Source organism: Oryx dammah, unplaced genomic scaffold (assembly GCF_014754425.2).
Source record: "Oryx dammah isolate SB20612 unplaced genomic scaffold, SCBI_Odam_1.1 HiC_scaffold_4, whole genome shotgun sequence".
NCBI classification, from domain to species: domain Eukaryota; kingdom Metazoa; phylum Chordata; class Mammalia; order Artiodactyla; family Bovidae; genus Oryx; species Oryx dammah.
The window spans coordinates 26,735,943-26,752,614 of record NW_024070188.1 but is presented as its reverse complement, the minus strand read 5'-3'; the positions used below and the strand labels follow the sequence as shown (position 1 = coordinate 26,752,614).

Here is a 16,672-nt window from a genome sequence, read left to right as displayed (position 1 = left end):
GAAGCCCGAGTGCCTAGAGCCCGTGCTCTGCAGCAGGAGGGGCCGCCGCAGTGAGAAGCCCACACGCAGCAATGAAGCCCGAGTGCCTAGAGCCCGTGCTCTGCAGCAGGAGGGGCCGCCGCAGTGAGAAGCCCACACGCAGCCATGAAGAGTAGCCCCCGCTCACTGCAACTGGGGAAAGCCCTTGTGCAGCAACAAAGACCCAAGTGCAACCAAAGAGAAAAGTAAACGTGGGAATTCTCCAGTTGTCCAGTGGTTAGGACTCAGCACTTTTACTTCAGGGAGCACGGGTTCTGTCCCTGGTTGCAGAACTAAGATCCCACATACCTTACAGCGTGGCCAAAAAAATAAATAGTAAATTTAAAAGTATAAACCAAAGTAGATACTGTATGATTCCAGTTATGTAAATAAGTCTACAGACTAATCTACAGTGACAGAAAATGAATCAGTTTGTATGGGAAGTGACAGGAGGGAAGAATTACAGAGGGGCATGGAGAAGCTTTTTGAGTGATAGAAATATTCATTGTCTTGATTGTAGAAGTGGTTGCATGAGCATATACATGCCAGAGCTTCTCACTGAACACTTTATGTGCAGTTTATTCTGTAACAGTTATGTATGTAAAAGTAAAAAATAAAACTTTAAAAAAATTGTATTTTTTTTGTCCTAAATATTAAAAATTATTAAGACAAAGCAAGCCAAAACAATTCAGTGAGGGATAGGATAGACTTAACTAATGGTATTGGAACAACTGGACAGCCACATTAAGAATGAATATGGACTCTTTATCTCATACCATATACACAAATTAATTAAAAATGGATTAAGGACTTAAAAAGCTGAAACTGAAAAACTATCAGAAGAACACATAGGCATAAATCTTCATGACCTTGGATAAGGCAGTGATTTCCTAGCTATGACATCAGAAGCACAGGCAGCAAAGGAAAAAATAAAATATATGTGCCTGTAGAACTTTGTACACAAATATTCACAGTAGTGCTGTTCATAATAACTGAAAAGAGGAAACAGTCTAGGTGTCTGTCAATGAATGGATAAGTGACATGTATATTCATAAATGAAATATTAGTCACAAAAAGGAACAAAGTAATAACATATTCTACAAATTGGATGAACTTTGAAAACATTATGCTAAATGAAAGAAGCTAGACAAAAATGGAAGCATGAATGGAGAAACAGACATAGAGAATAGACTTATGGACATGGGGAGAGGGGAGGAGAGAGTGAGATGTATGTTGAGAGTAACATGGAAACTTACATTACCATATGTAAAATAGATAGCCAATGGGAATTTGCTGTATGGATCAGGAAACTCAAACAGGGATCTTTGTCAACCTAGAGGGGTGGGATGCGGAGGGAGATGGGAGGGAGGTTCAGAAGGGAGGGGATATATGTATACCCAAAGCCTTTGACTGTGTGGATCACAATAAACTGTGGAAAATTCTTCAAGAGATGGGAATACCAGACCACCTGACCTGCCTCTTGAGAAACCTGTATGCAGGTCAGGAAGGAACAGTTAGAACTGGACATGAAACAACAGACTGGTTCCAAATAGGAAAAGGAGTATGTCAAGACTGTATATTGTCACCCTGCTTATTTAACTTCTATGCAGAGTACATCATGAGAAACGCTGGGCTGGAAGAAGCACAAGCTGGAATCAAGATTGCCAGGAGAAATATCAATAACCTCAGATATGCAAATGACACCACCCTTACGGCAGAAACTGAAGAGGAACTTAAAAAGCCTCTTGATGAAAGTGAAAGAGGAGAGTGAAAAAGTTGGCTTAAAGCTCAACATTCAGAAAACTAAGATCATGGCATCTGGTCCCATCACTTCATGGCAAATAGATGGGGAAACAGTGGAAACAGTGTCAGACTTTATTTTTTTGGGCTCCAAAATCACTGCAGATGGTGATTGCAGCCATGAAATTAAAAGACACTTACTCTTTGGAAGGAAAATTATGACCAACCTAGACAGCATATTCAAAAGCAGACACATTACTTTGCCAACAAAGGTCTGTTTAGTCAAGGCTATGGTTTTTCCAGTGGTCATGTACGGATGTGAGAGTTGGACTGTGAAGAAAGCTGAGCGCCAAAGAATTGATGCTTTTGAACTGTGGTGTTGGAGAAGACTCTTGAGAGTCCCTTGGACTGCAAGGAGATCCAACCAGTCCATCCTAAAGGAAATCAACCCTGAACATTCATTGGAAGGACTGATGTTGAAGCTGAAACTCCAGTACTTTGGCCACTCCACGTGACAAACTGACTCATTTGAAAAGACCCTGATGCTGGGAAAAATTGAAGGCAGGAGGAGAAGGAGACAACAGAGGATGCGATGGCTGGATGGAATCACAGACTTGATGCACATGAGTTTGGGTGAACTCCGGGAGTTGGTGATGGACAGGGAGGCCCGGCATGCTGTGATTCATGGGGTCGCAAAGAGTCAGACACGACTGAGCAACTGAACTGAATGGCTGGTTCAGGTTGAGGTTTGACAGAAAACAAGAAAATTCTGTAAAGCGATTATCTGTCAATTAAAAAAATTTTTTTAAAAAGGAAACATGTTTTACATCCAGAATGTGTGTGTGCCAAGTTGCTTGAGTCGTCTGACTCTGCGACCCAATGGACCATAGCCTACCAAGATCCTCTGTCCGTGGAACAGCGGACACTAGCGCCACCTGATAATCCTTATGTCCAGAATGATGAAAAATTTCTCAGTCGTGTCTGACTCTTTGCAACCCCATGGACTGTGGCCCTTCGGGCTCCTCTGTCCATGGAATTCTCCAGGCAAGAATAATGGCATAGGCAATTCTATAAAGACAGAAAGCAGATTAGTGGTTACCAGGGGCGCTGGGGAAGAAGGAATGGGAGTGACTACTAGTCGGTACAGGGTTTCTGTTTGGGGTGAGGAAAATGGTCTGTAATTGGATGATAATGGTTGCATAACTTTGTGAATATACTGAATACCACTGACTTTTATAAGAGATCTAATTTTATGGTGTGTGAATTATATCTCTTTTAAATTGTTACACGAGAGAAAAAAATCAAAAGGCAAAATACAGAATATCAAGAATTTTAATTTTGAAATACAGACTGTTCATAGCTGAATTCGCTTTATTTTTGAAATTCATTAAAATCTTATTACATAGTTTAATAGAGTCAGACATGTTCTAGTGTTCAGTGTCTGTTAATTCCCTGCCTAAGGAGTGTCATGTGTCATTCATAGCACAGGTTCACCAACATGTGTATGTACTCACCGGCAGTTACAACCACCATGCTGCTTAGTACACCGGAACCATGAATAGCACAGGAAGCGAATACGCAACACTGCTTTGAAGTAATGCTTCATTATGAAAGGATCGATTGTGCTGGGTCTAAGAGGGAAGATTTGCTTCTCTTACCTCTTAGCCGAGTGCTTCTCCTGTGCCTACCCTGCAGGCACCTGAGGCCGCTCTGGTGCCAGTCTGAGTTTGGCAGTGGCACAGCCATAGCTCACTTCGTGACGTTTAGGTGAAATCTCCTTTCCCTTCCTGGACATAGGACGACAGGTGTGGAGATGTGCTTCTCTGAATCCTGAACAAGGAAGACTGTTCAGGGTTATGAGTCTCACTGTATCAGTGCCGTTTGATGGGGGGACCAGGGCAGGGGTCCCTCTTACGGAGCTCTAGCTCATCTCGTCGCACCCATGTTAGGCCCTACTTGGTTACCTGTCTACTTTTTCGCTGTTGTCCTTTCAATTGCTGTCTGATTTTGAAATTAAACCGAATGGTAGAGATAATTTTGATTTGGCTAAGACAATTCTTTCTTTCCTTTAGTGCTGTGAGGTATCACTTCACACCAGTCAGAATGGCCATCATCAAAAAGTCTACAAAGAATAATTGCTGGAGAGGGTGTGGAGAAAAGGGAACCCTCCTACACTGTTGCTGGGAATGTAAATTAGTACAGCAACTAGGCAGAACAGTGTGGCTGTTCCTTGAAAAACTAAAAACAGAGCTGCTATATGACCCTGCAGTCCCTACTCCTGGTCATATATCTGGAGAAAACCATAATGTAACTAAGTTAGATTGTGAGCTTCTCCAGAGTGGGATAAGTTTTTATCAGCATCAAGTATGGTACCTGGTGGTTTTTTTTTTTTTTTGAGGGTGCAGTGTGTTTATTTTATATACATACATAGTGTGAAATGATTACCACAAATAGGTTAACACATCTATCACTGCACATGGTTGCAACTTTTTTTGTGGTAAGCATTTTAGGATTTATGCTCATAGCAACTTCCAAGTGTACAATATAGTACTGTTAACTGATAGTTACCATGCTGTACATATACATTTACAGTATTACTCATTTGAGTCCTTTCTTTTTTTTTTGGTTAGGCTAGCTAAAGTTTTGTCAATTGTGTTTATCTTTCCAAAGAACCAGCTTTTAGTTTTGTTAATCTTTTATATTGCTTTCATATTCTTTCATTTCTTTGCTATTTAATTAATTGTTTTAAAAATCAAAATATACAAGGTGTTAGTTTCTGGTGTACAGTGAAGTGATATATATATATATTCAAGCATATGTATTTCATACTGTTTTTCATTATGGTTTATTATAGGATATTGATTAAAGTTCCCTGGGTTGTATAGTAGGACCTTATTGTTTATTTTATATACAGTAGTTTTTGTCTGATAATCCCAAATTCCTAATTTATCCCTTCCCTACCCCATCTCCCCTTTTATAACCATGTTTGTTTTCTATGTCTGTGAGTGTTTCTGTTTTGTAAATAAATTTGTTTGTATCATATTTTAGACTCCACACATAAGTGATATGGTATTTAATATTTGTCTTTCTCTTTCTGACTTACTTCACTTAGTATGATAATCTCTGGGTCTATCCGTGTTGCTGCAAATGGCATTATTTCAGTTTTTATGGCTGAATAGTATTCCATTGTATATACAGACACCACATCTTTTAAATTACCCATCAGTCAGTGGACACTTAGGTTGCTTCCATGTCTTGGCTGTTGTAAATAGTGCTGTAGTGAACATTAGGGTGCATTTTCTAATTAGAGTTTTTGTTTTTCCAGATATATGCCAGGAGTGAGATTGCTGGATTATATGGCAACTCTGTTTTTCATTTGTTAAGGAACCTCCATAGTGTTCTGGTTGAGGGCAGAAGGAGAACGGGGCGACAGAGGACGAGATGGTTGGATGGCATCATCACCACAATGGACATGAGTTGGAGCAAACTCTGGGAGATAATGAAGGACAGGGAAGCCTGGTGTGCTTCAGTCCGTGGGGTTGCAGAGAGTCGGATATGACTTAGCGACTAAACAGCAACAATACTGTTCTCCACCGTGGCTGCACCAATTTACATTCCCACCAACAGTGTAGGAGGGTTCCTTTTGCTCTGGTGGATTTTTTTTTTTAATATTTATTTTGGATGCACTGGGTCTTTGTTACTGTGCGCCATGGGCTTTCTCTAGTTGTGGGGGCTACTCATTGTGGTGGCTTCTCTTGTTGGGGAGCACAGGCTTCAGTAGCTGCAGCAAATTTGCTGGCTCTACAGCACGTGGGATTCTGTAGTTGCAGCATAGGGGTTCGTTAGTTGTGTCTCCTGGGCCCCAGAGCGTGCAGGCTTCAGTAGTTGCAGTTTATAGGCTCTACAGCGTGGGCTCAGAAGTTGTGGTGCGTGAGCGTAGTTGTTCCACGGCAGGTGGAATCTTCCCAGGCCAGGGATCGAACCCGTGTACCCTGCACTGGCAGGCGGATTCTTACCCACTGCGCACCAGGGAAGTCTGGTGGATGTTTTTTAATGAAGGACTTTGGGCATGTTTTCTTATTCCTTTTTCCACCTGGAATCTCACCAGAGTTGCATAAATAACCTTGGCAAGTTGCTAAATACCTCTAATCTGTTTTTTCCCCATCTTTAAAATGAGCATAATGCCTCACCGTGTTGCCTGAGAATCTGATGACAGTTTTATGCAGGCACTGCCCGTGGATTAAGTGCCATTCTGTGTGTGTTAGTTCTCCTTCCGTCTTCCCGCTCCCCACTCTACTCTCATCAGTGATTAAAAATCTCGCTGGCAGAGCAAACAGCTTTCTGCAGTTGGTGTTGCGTATAGTGTTCTGTAAATGTCAGTTAAGCTGCTTGATGTTGTCATCCAGACGTTTCTATTTTGGTCTTCCTGTTCCATTAATTACTGAGAGTGATGTGCTTAAACATACAACTGTGACTGTGGATTTGTCTAGTTCTCCCCTTAGTTCTGTCAGTGTTGTGTGCTCGTTTTTTAGGACATCTATTTTTTGTTGTTGCTGAAAACCTCCAAATAGGTTTCTGTTTTTTCCTTCCAGTTTGTCCTGAAATGATGATCACAATTGAGTTTAGTGAACATCTACCATCTCATATAAATACAGGGTTTCTCTTATTTTTTTAAAGCAACATTATTGTGTAATTGACATGAAATAAGCTGTATTGCATGAAATGAAGTAGGTAATTCGATGCGTTTTGTCATATGTGTACACCAGTGAGACACAACCACCACAGTCCAGGTAATGAGCATGTCCATCACACTCAGGCTTCATCGTGTCTTTGACAGTCCTTCCCTCTGTACCCCTCTCCACAACAAGGTGAACACTGATACGCCTCCTGTCCTGTATAGTGGCTTATATTTTGGGGAAATTTTTAGTAAATGGAGTCGTGCTTTATACGTCCCTTTTTTTGCCTTTTTCCCACTGTGTGTGAGTATTTTGGTATTCATCCATGTCGTATTTATCAGTGGGTTCACTCTTGGCATTGTGCTGGGTAGTATTCCATATGTGGGCATCTCAGGTGGTAATAGTGAAGAACCCGCCTGCCAGTGCATGAGCCATAAGAGATGCAGGTTCGATCCCTGGGTGGGGGAAGAGCCCCTGGAGGAGGGCGTGGCAGCCCACTCCAGCATTCTTGCCTGGAGAATCCCATGGACAGAGGCGCCTGGTGGGCTACAGTCCATGGGGTCGCAAAGAGTCGGACACCACTGAAGCAACCAAGCACATACGCCCGCACGTTCCATTATATGAGCATACCATAATTTGTTTATCCAGTCACTTTATTTCTGAATGTTTGGGCTCTTTGCAGTTTTTGACTGTTAGAAATAAGACAACCATAACCATCTGTACGTAAGTTTTGTATGGACATATGCTCTTGTTTCTCTTAGGTAAATACCTGGGAGTGGAATGGCTGGATCATATAATAGGGATGTATTTAGCTGAAAAAAAAATCCCTACTCAGTTTTCCAAAATGGTTGTCCAATTTTAAATTCCCAGTAGCAGCTTATGACATCCTTACATCCTAACATCCTTACCAACACTTGGTATGATTAGCCATTTTAGCCATTTGAATAGGTGTGTGTAGTTTTTTCATTGTTGTAATTTATATTTTCCTCATGGCTAATGATGTTGAGCATCGTTTCGAAAATAAATATTTTCCATTTGTACATCTTTTGTGAAGAGATTGTTCAAATCTTTTTAACCTGTTTTTAAATTGGGTTGCTTGGTTTTTATTGAGTTTTGAGAATTCTTTGTATAGTCTGGGTGCAGGTTTTTTTTTTTTTTTTTTTCGGTAAGATATATAACTTGCTAGTCTTTCCTCCCAGTTTATGGCTTGCCTTTTCATTCTCTTAAAAGTGTCTTTCAAATAGTAATTCTTAATTTGCTGAAGTGAAGTTTTTTCTATGGATTATGTTTTTGATGTTGTGTCTAAGAAATCTTTGCCTAATCCAAGGTAACAACGATTTTCTCTTATGTTTTTTCCTAGAAGTTTTATACTTTTCAGTTTCAAATTTCATTTTTATGATTCGTTTTGAGCTAAGTAAAAATATGGTATAAAGTAGAGATCACATTTCCTTCTTGTGTTTCTGAAGCTCTGTTATATTAGGTGTATATAGGTTTGTCATTGTTATATCTTCCTGATGTGTTGAGACTTTTATCATTAGAATCCCTCTTTATTTCTAGTAAAACTACTTGCCTTGAAGTCTGTTTTGTCTGGTGTTAGTACAGCCATTCCAGTCTTCTTAGGGTTATTAATCCATGGCATATCTTTTCCCATCTTTTTTATTTCCAAGTTATTTGTGTATTTGTATTTAAACTGCATCTCTTTAAACAGGATATAAGTGATTCTTGATTTTTTTACTCCAGTTAGATAGTCTTTGCCATTTGCTTGGAGTCTTTATTTTTCTTTAATATCATTACTGATACGGTCATATTTAGGTCTGACATTTTGCTGTTTGGTTTTATTTGTCTCATCTGCTTCTTGTTTTTCTGTTCTTTCTCTCCTGCCTTCCTTTACATTAATCACGTAATTTTTAGTAATCAATTTTAATTTCTCTATTGGCTTTCAAGCTGTATTTCTGCATTTTTTTAAAAAGTGCTATCTTTAGGGATTACAGCGTATATCTCAGTGTATTTTAAGTTGATGGAATTGCTTCAGATAAAATAAAGGAATCTTGTGGTAGTGTATTTTCACTTACTTCCATCTTCAGTGCTGTTATCATATATAATATATGTATCATAGATGTATTATAGGTGTATTATAATGCATCTATCCCAGGTGGCTCAGCGGTAGAGAATCTGCCTGCCAGTGCAGAAGCCGCGGGAGATGTGGGTTCCATCCCTGGGTCAGGATGATCCCCTGGAGGAGGAAATGGCAACCCACAAGATTCTCGTCTGGAAAATTCTGTGGACAGAGGAGCCTGGCGGGCTGCAGTCTGTGGAGTCACGGAGCCAGACACCTGAGGCAACTAAGCACTTCCGCACATACCTGGTTATAACTTTTGCTTTAAACAGTCACATATCTTATAAAGAAATACGAGAAGGCAGTGTGTTGTGTGTGTTTCTATGTTTCGGTCCTGTCTTTGGACCTAAGTTGGGGAACTTTCTTTAAGATTTCTTGTAGTGGAAATCTCCTATATTTCCATTCTAAGATCTCTGAGACTTTGTTCATTCTCCTTCAGTATTATTTTTCTCTTTTCTTATATTAGGTAATTTTGGTCTTCAAATTCCCAGATTCTTCCTTATGTATGAGCCTATCATAATGCATTTTTTTTCAGCTATTGTACTTTTCATCCCTAAAATTTCCATTTTCTTGTAGTTTACATTTCACTGTTGAGATTCCCTATCTCTTCACTCAGTAATTCAGCATTTTACTTTTAAAGTATTATCCATTAATATCAATACTTCTAACATAATTATAATAGACATTTTGTAGTTTTTGTTTTCTGAATTCAACATCTGAGTCCATTCAGAGTCCATTTATATTTATCAGCTGTTTCTTTGCATTTCTGGTAATTTTAGGTTGAATACTTGAACATTGTAGATAATATTTGAAACAACTCTGATTCCATTTTGTTTTTCCAAGTATTATTGAGTTTTTGTTCTTAGGAGGCAGTTACCTTGCCTGGACTCAAACTGCAAAGTCTGTCTGTGGTGTGTAGCAGCTGATATCTCTGTTCAGTTCATGTAGTTTCCAACGGTTGCTTTTTTTTTCCTCTCCAGCTGTTGCTTTTCTTTAGTCTGGCCCCTTACTAGTCCACCCAGCATCTGCATAGCTTGTTGATCTTCAAGAAGGCCTGCATACTGGTAATTTTTATTTCTTCCAGATTCAGCTTCTCCAGGTGTGGAAGGGAAAAGGAAGGGTTAGTTGCTTGTCTCAGACTCTTTGCGACGCTATGGACTGTAGCCCACCAGGCTTCTCTGTCCATGGGATTTTCCAGGCAAGAATACTGGAGTGGGTTGTCATTTCCTTCTTTAGGGAATCTTCCCAACCCAAGGATTAAACCTGGCCTCCCACATTTCAGGCAGGTTCTTTTTGGTCTGAGCCACCAGGGAAGAAATCTCTCCTCCAACTTCTGTCTGTTTTAAAACATTTTCCATATTGTGTTTAAATAAGTTTTTTTCCCCCAACACAGTTATTATCTGTAAGAGGACTTACTTGACCACTTCACTCTACTGCCACTAACAGAAGTTGATAGCAAATAACTTCAAGACCACTCCTAAGTGAAATATACCTACCAAATAACGTTTCGATTGGCAATAAAATGGTCAAATCAGGTACAGTTTACTTGTTTCTGAATTTTTGTGTAGTTGCCAGACAACACCACACTCCAAAAGTCATTGGAACTTTGTTAAATAATATTTAGATGTTTATTTGAGGCTATTAGACCAATGTTCTATTATAGAGCAAAGCTGTTGTGAAAAAGGCCAAGATCAAGTGGAAATGGGGGTTGGAGCTCTCAAAACAGGGTGAAAGAGTATTTATCAGCCTTCAGCTAACTATAGTAAGTCTTCCCTTTGGGTGTTTTCAATTGTAAACATTTTGTCCTTGTAGTCATTTATATCCACATAGTTAGAACATTTATTTTTGTTTTACTTAATATGCAGGAAACTGTTTTTAAATAGTAAACCTAACCACTTCTTCCAAGTGATTTGCATTTTCCTTTGGCCATGCTGAGAAATGAAGATTTGTTCTTAGTATGGAGTAGTAAACAAAGAGAGTCTGAGTGGGGAAACTAGAAAGCTGATTGTTACTTATATATATGTATATATGTGTGTGTGTTTGTGTGTAGTTTATTGTTTTTTTAATTTGTATTTAATTTGTACTTTTATGATCACCTTACTATAACTGCTAACAGTTACACAGGATTTGAATTGAATTTGTATTTATGCTCAACACATTGATTGTTAGTTTATAAAAAAGATTTTCCTACCTGGTCTTTTTTTTGGATGTTTCTCTCTGTTAACATCAAACACACACATTCAAATAAGAGTGATAAGAGTGTACAAACACACTCTAAAGTCTTTCTTTCTTGTTTTTTTTTTTTTTTTTTTTTAAGGGAAAATGGACTTTATGTAATAGCTAACTTGAATCCTATAGAAGTGCCAACAACCTCAAAATCAATTCATTACACACATAGGTATGCCACTCTATAACAACAGTAAATATATAAAAGTACAATTCATTGAGAAATACTGTTAATGCCAAAGAGGTCTACTATGAAGTCATTAGCATTTTAAAATATCTGAATTTTATTACTAACATCTACATACATTTTAAAAATAGTATTGCAAATGAGAAGAAGATACAGCAGTATGTAACAAGCTTTACTGATTAGGGATTCTAAGCTGGTACATTTTCAGGAGATTTTTAATCCCTTCTTTATTATATATTTTTTGAAATCTGTATCTCTTAAGACATTTAGCACATTGTATATGGTGTTCTGGTTGGACCTCTATTTCCATATGTATATTACTAGATGGAAATTATTGGAAGATAGAAAAATATTTTAGTTTTTTTCATATTCTCAGGAGCCTATGATAGTGCCGAGAACATACATAATAAACACTTTTACTTGGAATGGAGAGAATGTTGTTATTCCATATTTTAGATAGTATCTCTTCCATTGGAAAATATTTGCTTAACAGTATTAGGAAACCCTGTGTGAATGTTTGGTCAAATTATATGGAAGGATTAGGTGTAGTTTGCATTTTTTAAACAAAATTTTACCATGCTGGATAGAGTGACTATGTCTTTCAGTTTCTCAGTTTCTATTATTAATAGTAATCATAGTCAGACTTGGAAGGGTCAGAAGAGAACAACAGGCTCTTTTATTTTTATGGTGTATAGCATAGTCCGTAAAACCTTGGATTCTTTGTTATGTCATGTTAAAATTTTACAAAAACAGTGCCAAGTAATAGATTCATTCAAGAATTAGTATTTTTGGTCACATAATCTATGACAGAGGCAGGAATATACAATGGAAAAAAGATAGTCTCTTCAGTACATGGTACTGGGAAAACAGGACAGCTACATGTAAAAGAATGAAATTAAAACACTTCCGAATACGACACACAAAAATAAGTTCAGTATGGATTAAAGACCTAAATGTAAGATCGGACACTATAGAACTCTTAGAGAAGAACATAGACAGAACACTCTTTGACAAGATCTTTTTTGATCTACCTCCCAGCATAATGAAAATAAAAGTAAAGATAAACAAGTGGGATCTAATTAAACTTAAAAGCTTTTGCATAGCAAAGGAAACCATAAACAAAACAATAAGACAGCCCTCAGAATGGGAGAAAATATTTCAAACAAAGCAACTGACAAGGGGTTAATTTCCAAAATATGCAAACAGCTCATGTAGCTGAATATTAAAAAAACCCAATTAAAAAATGGGCAGAAGATCTAAATAGACATTTCTCCAAAGAAGACATCTGGATAGCCAAAAAGTACGTGAAAAGATGCTCAACATCATTATTAGAGAAATGCACATCAGCACTACAATGAGGTATCACCTCACACCAGTCAGAATGGCCATCATCAAAAATCCACAAACAGTAAACGCTGGAGAGCATGTGTGGAAAAGGGAACTCTCCTACACTGTTGGTGGGAAGGGAAATTGGTACAACCACTATGGAGAACAGTATGTTGTATGGGAGTTCCTTAAAATAGAACTACCATATGACCCAACAATCATACTCCTGGGCATATACCCAGAGAAGACCATAATCTGAAGAGATACATGCACCCCAGTGTTCATTGCAGCACTACTTACAATAGCCAGGGCATGGAAACACCCTAAATGTCCATCAACAGAGAAATGGTTAAAGAAGATATGGTACATATATACAACACAATGTTACTCAGCCATAAAAAGAATGAAATAATGTCATTTGCAGTGACGTGGATTTACCTAGAGATTATTATCTTGAGTGAAGTAAGTCAGACCCAGAGAGACAAATACCATATGATATCACTTATATGTGGAATATAAAAGAAGGGTATAAATGAACTTATTTATGAAACAGAAATAGTCAGGGATGTAGAAAACAAACTTAGGATTACCAGGGGATGGGGGGATAAATTGGAAGATTGGGACTGACATATATACACTGCTGTATATAAAATAGATGACTAATAAGAACCTGCTGTATAGCACAGAGACCTCTCCTCAGTATTCTCTAATGGCCTATATGGGAAAAGAATCTTAAAAAAAAAAAAAGTGAATATATGTATAACTGATTCACTTTGCTGTATGTCCAAAACTAACACAACATTATAAGTCAGCTATACTCCAACAAAAAATTTCTAAAAAGAGAATTTCTTGAATTCTCTGGTAGTCTAGTGGTTAGGATTCCCCTGTTTTCATTGCAGGGGAACTAAGATCCCTCAAGCTGTGCAGTGCAGCCAAAAAAAAAAAAAAAAGATGTTGGGAATTTAGCTGAGGCAGTAAGGTACAGAAGTGTGAAATTCAAAAGTGGGATAGTTCATGTTCAAGGATCAGTTAGAGGCTCTAAAACCCACAAGAAGGATATTTATGGGTCAAGGAAGAGCATTTTGTGAAGATTCTTTTATGAAATTATGCTGTGGCTTCCTTCCACCCCACCCTTCATGGGAAAAGTTGGGGTATACATCCTTTCACTTGGTAACCTAGTGAGGGGAGCTTTAGAGGGACCACTTAGAGGTTTAAAGAATTCTCTTCAGTTAGGGGATACAGAGGACTGAGGTCTGAATCCCGTGAGAAATCCAACAAGGAGAGAACTGCATCTAGCCAGCTGCTCCCACAGCAAGAGGAGGGCTCTGTGGAATTTGCCCGCACTCCAGTGCTTGTCAGGGCAGAGGAAACATGAATGTTTCCTGCAGAGCAGAGGCCGGCTGAGTGGAGGAGAGAGGAGCTGTTTTGATCCCTGCCCAAATAAACCGTCTAGAAGGGCAACGAGGCTCCAACAGTGAGTCTTTTAAGTGACAGCCAGAAAGCCAGGAGGAGAGTGAACTGACCTTGTCTGTGGGGCTGTAGCCAGAGGGAACTCTGAGGTGAGACTTGGAAGAACCCACAGAAGTGCATCTGAGGGAAAGCGTCCGCTTCGGACATCGCCGTTCAGGCCTTTTGGCAGGACCTATGAAGTAGGAGTCTCCTTGCCTTGTCTCCGAGTAGCCCTCTGTCTCATGCTGGCCCACTTTGGAGAGAGCAATAGCTAGGGAGGGGAAGAAGGGCCACGGAAAAGAGACAAAGCTGATCTTCCTCTCCTCCCGAGGAAAAAAGATTTGATTACCTAGTGAAGGTTAGTTTGTAACCTAAAGCACCTGAGGCCTTTCTGCTACTCAGCACTGGCTACAAGGATCAGGTGGGCCCGCTGAAGTGCTCATGCAGTGGCGGGGGAACATTTTCTCCACGCTTGCATTTTAAGACGATAGTCGAGACAAAAGTAAAGTTGTATTTGATTATATCCTGCACTTAGTGCTTGTTCAGTGGACGTAAGATTCTGTAAAAAATTTTCACATTTGGTGTTATGGTAGACCAACACCTAGATAATGCATAAAGACTTGTTTTTCTTCTTGAAACATGCCTTGACCTTTTTGAACATTAGTGCAATATAAATATTTGCTCTTGAATTTCTTAATGTGATTTCCTGTTTAGTGTTGGCATTTCATTTAATTGTCAAGTACCTTCATCCAAAAATAAAGGTTAGGATGCAGTTCTTCTAGTCTGACTAGACTGGTTTAGATTGTTTCATCAACATGATAGATGACTAAATTTTTTTTGAATGAGATTAAATGATTAAAAATCAGTAACATTTTTATATAACATGGACTGAAAAAGTCATACTTCTCCTTGAGCGGGTACATCCGGGGCTGTGGTTGTGCTAGTATCTGGCCCATCACCTCTTTCCTGAGCCTGTCCACTTCTAAATCCCTCCCACCAACACCTAAGCTAAGCCTGCATTGTTTGTAACAGTCTCTTCATTGTGTTTTTGTCTCCTTTCTGGTAAGAGAAGAAAGAAAAGAAATTGTGGCTGACAAAATATACATAAATAACTTAAAATGTAAGAAGGCAAAAAATTAAATGAAATTGTTAGACTGGTGAAGCTCCATTTGGATACCATTATTAGCAAATAGTCATTTGTACAGGGTCTGTCTGGATTTAACTTCCTTTGCTAAGGAAATAGAGCGGTTTACTAGAAGACGGTCAGAGCTAGGTGGAATGCTGGAGATCATTTCATTAAGACAATTTGTTGTTGTTAAAACTCGGCATTGTTAAGCACTCTGTGCTAGATGTGGAGGTTTAGACACATTTTCTCTAATCTTTAAAATTCTGGAAAGATCTGTGTTCCATCCTCTCTCAAGGTGAGAAAACAGACTCAGAGGAAATGATTTGCCCAAGAATTTGTTGGATCGTTCCAGAGCTGGGGGCATGAGGGATTTGTTTGTTTTATAGCTCATGTTCACTCAGGGCTCTCTAGGTTCATTATAAAGAATTTACAGACTCGGTGTCTTACAAGATCACTCATTTCTTTGGCACAAATTTGTGATCATTTGTACTCAGTGTGTCTCTCTTTTGCTTTCCTTTTGTTTTTGTCTTTACAGTATCAGGACAGGAAATTATGACCTGATTCTTAAATCTTTTCTATTGTGAATGATAACATACTTTCAAAAAAGATAAACTGTGTGTATGGCTTTATGAGTAAAGTGAATGTACAGTAACTTATCTAGGTCAACAAATTGCCTGTGTGGATTTGATTCCTTTAACAAAAGCACAAAGCCCAGACTCTAGGCAGATGTTTGATTCTTAACTACTGTGTCCATATAACTCCTTTTCTTCAAGTTTCACCACTGTTGAGTTCGGTGGTCGTTTCTTTGCAGTTTGATCACCTGGGCATGGGTTCCTAAATATATTTCAGTTTTTTCAGACAGATTTTTTTCCACAGATTAGAAGTTGCTTAAAACCATAGTTACCAGGATAGAGATTAGGTCCCAGGAGAATGTTTGATTTATTTAAGGATACAAACTTTTTTCAGAAGTTCCACTGAACACAAATAATTGCTTTGCTAATTATAATGAGTACTTGCCAATGTTTTGATCTATGATTCAGATTTGTTACTTATTCTAACTTCCCCCCATTCATCAATCTGAGTAATATCTTTCCTGCACTGGTACTTTTCTCAATATGTCTTACATTCTATGAGATAAGAACAACTAGAATTCCGCGTGTCATAATGTCCCCCATCTCCCCCTCTCTTGCAGCATGGGTTAGTTCTCTCTCCATGGGGATGATTTTCTTCTGCTGCCCGATTGTCAGTGTCTTCACAGACATATTTGGTTGTCGGAAAACAGCTGTCGTGGGCGCTGCTGTTGGATTTGTTGGACTCTTATCAAGTTCTTTTGTAAGGTAAGGACTTGGTTTCTTCATGTTTTCAAAATCTATGAGCTATCTTCTAGATTTCCTTTAAGAAACTTAGCCGTTTACAAGAGAAAAAAGTCCTCCTTTTCAAGTGCTTAAAACTTGAAGCATGTCACTTATGCAACTAACTGTCCACAGCAGCAAATCAGAGCTTGTAAATTTGAATGCTTTTGCTTGCAGTGCCTCAGAGTGAGATGCCAAGTCAGGGTACATGTGTTCCCTGGAGCCAAAAAAAAAAAATTTCTCCTTTTGTTTTTTTCCATTCACAGAAAAATCCCAAAGACTCAAATTCTAGCAGTAAAGTTGTCTAAAGCAATGGCCTTAATTTAAGATCAACTCATTCTGAGTTCCAAAGCTTACAAGAGATGATATTTTGAAGTGGTTGTTCATAGGCTTGATGTGAAATATTTTTATTAATGAGATCTAGACTTTGCTGTTTATTTCACCCCAGGTACAGAA

General features: G+C 38.6%; 1 protein-coding gene across 1 annotated transcript in view; it reads left to right on the top strand.

Annotated features, from left to right (window-relative positions):
* The window catches only part of SLC16A10 (solute carrier family 16 member 10), a 106,984-nt gene that overhangs the window by 49,489 nt on the left and 40,823 nt on the right, over window positions 1-16,672 (top strand). The window contains exon 2 of the mRNA XM_040238487.1: window positions 16,057-16,201. Within this exon, the coding sequence (XP_040094421.1) occupies window positions 16,057-16,201 (145 nt within the window). The remainder of the gene's footprint in view (window positions 1-16,056; window positions 16,202-16,672) is intronic.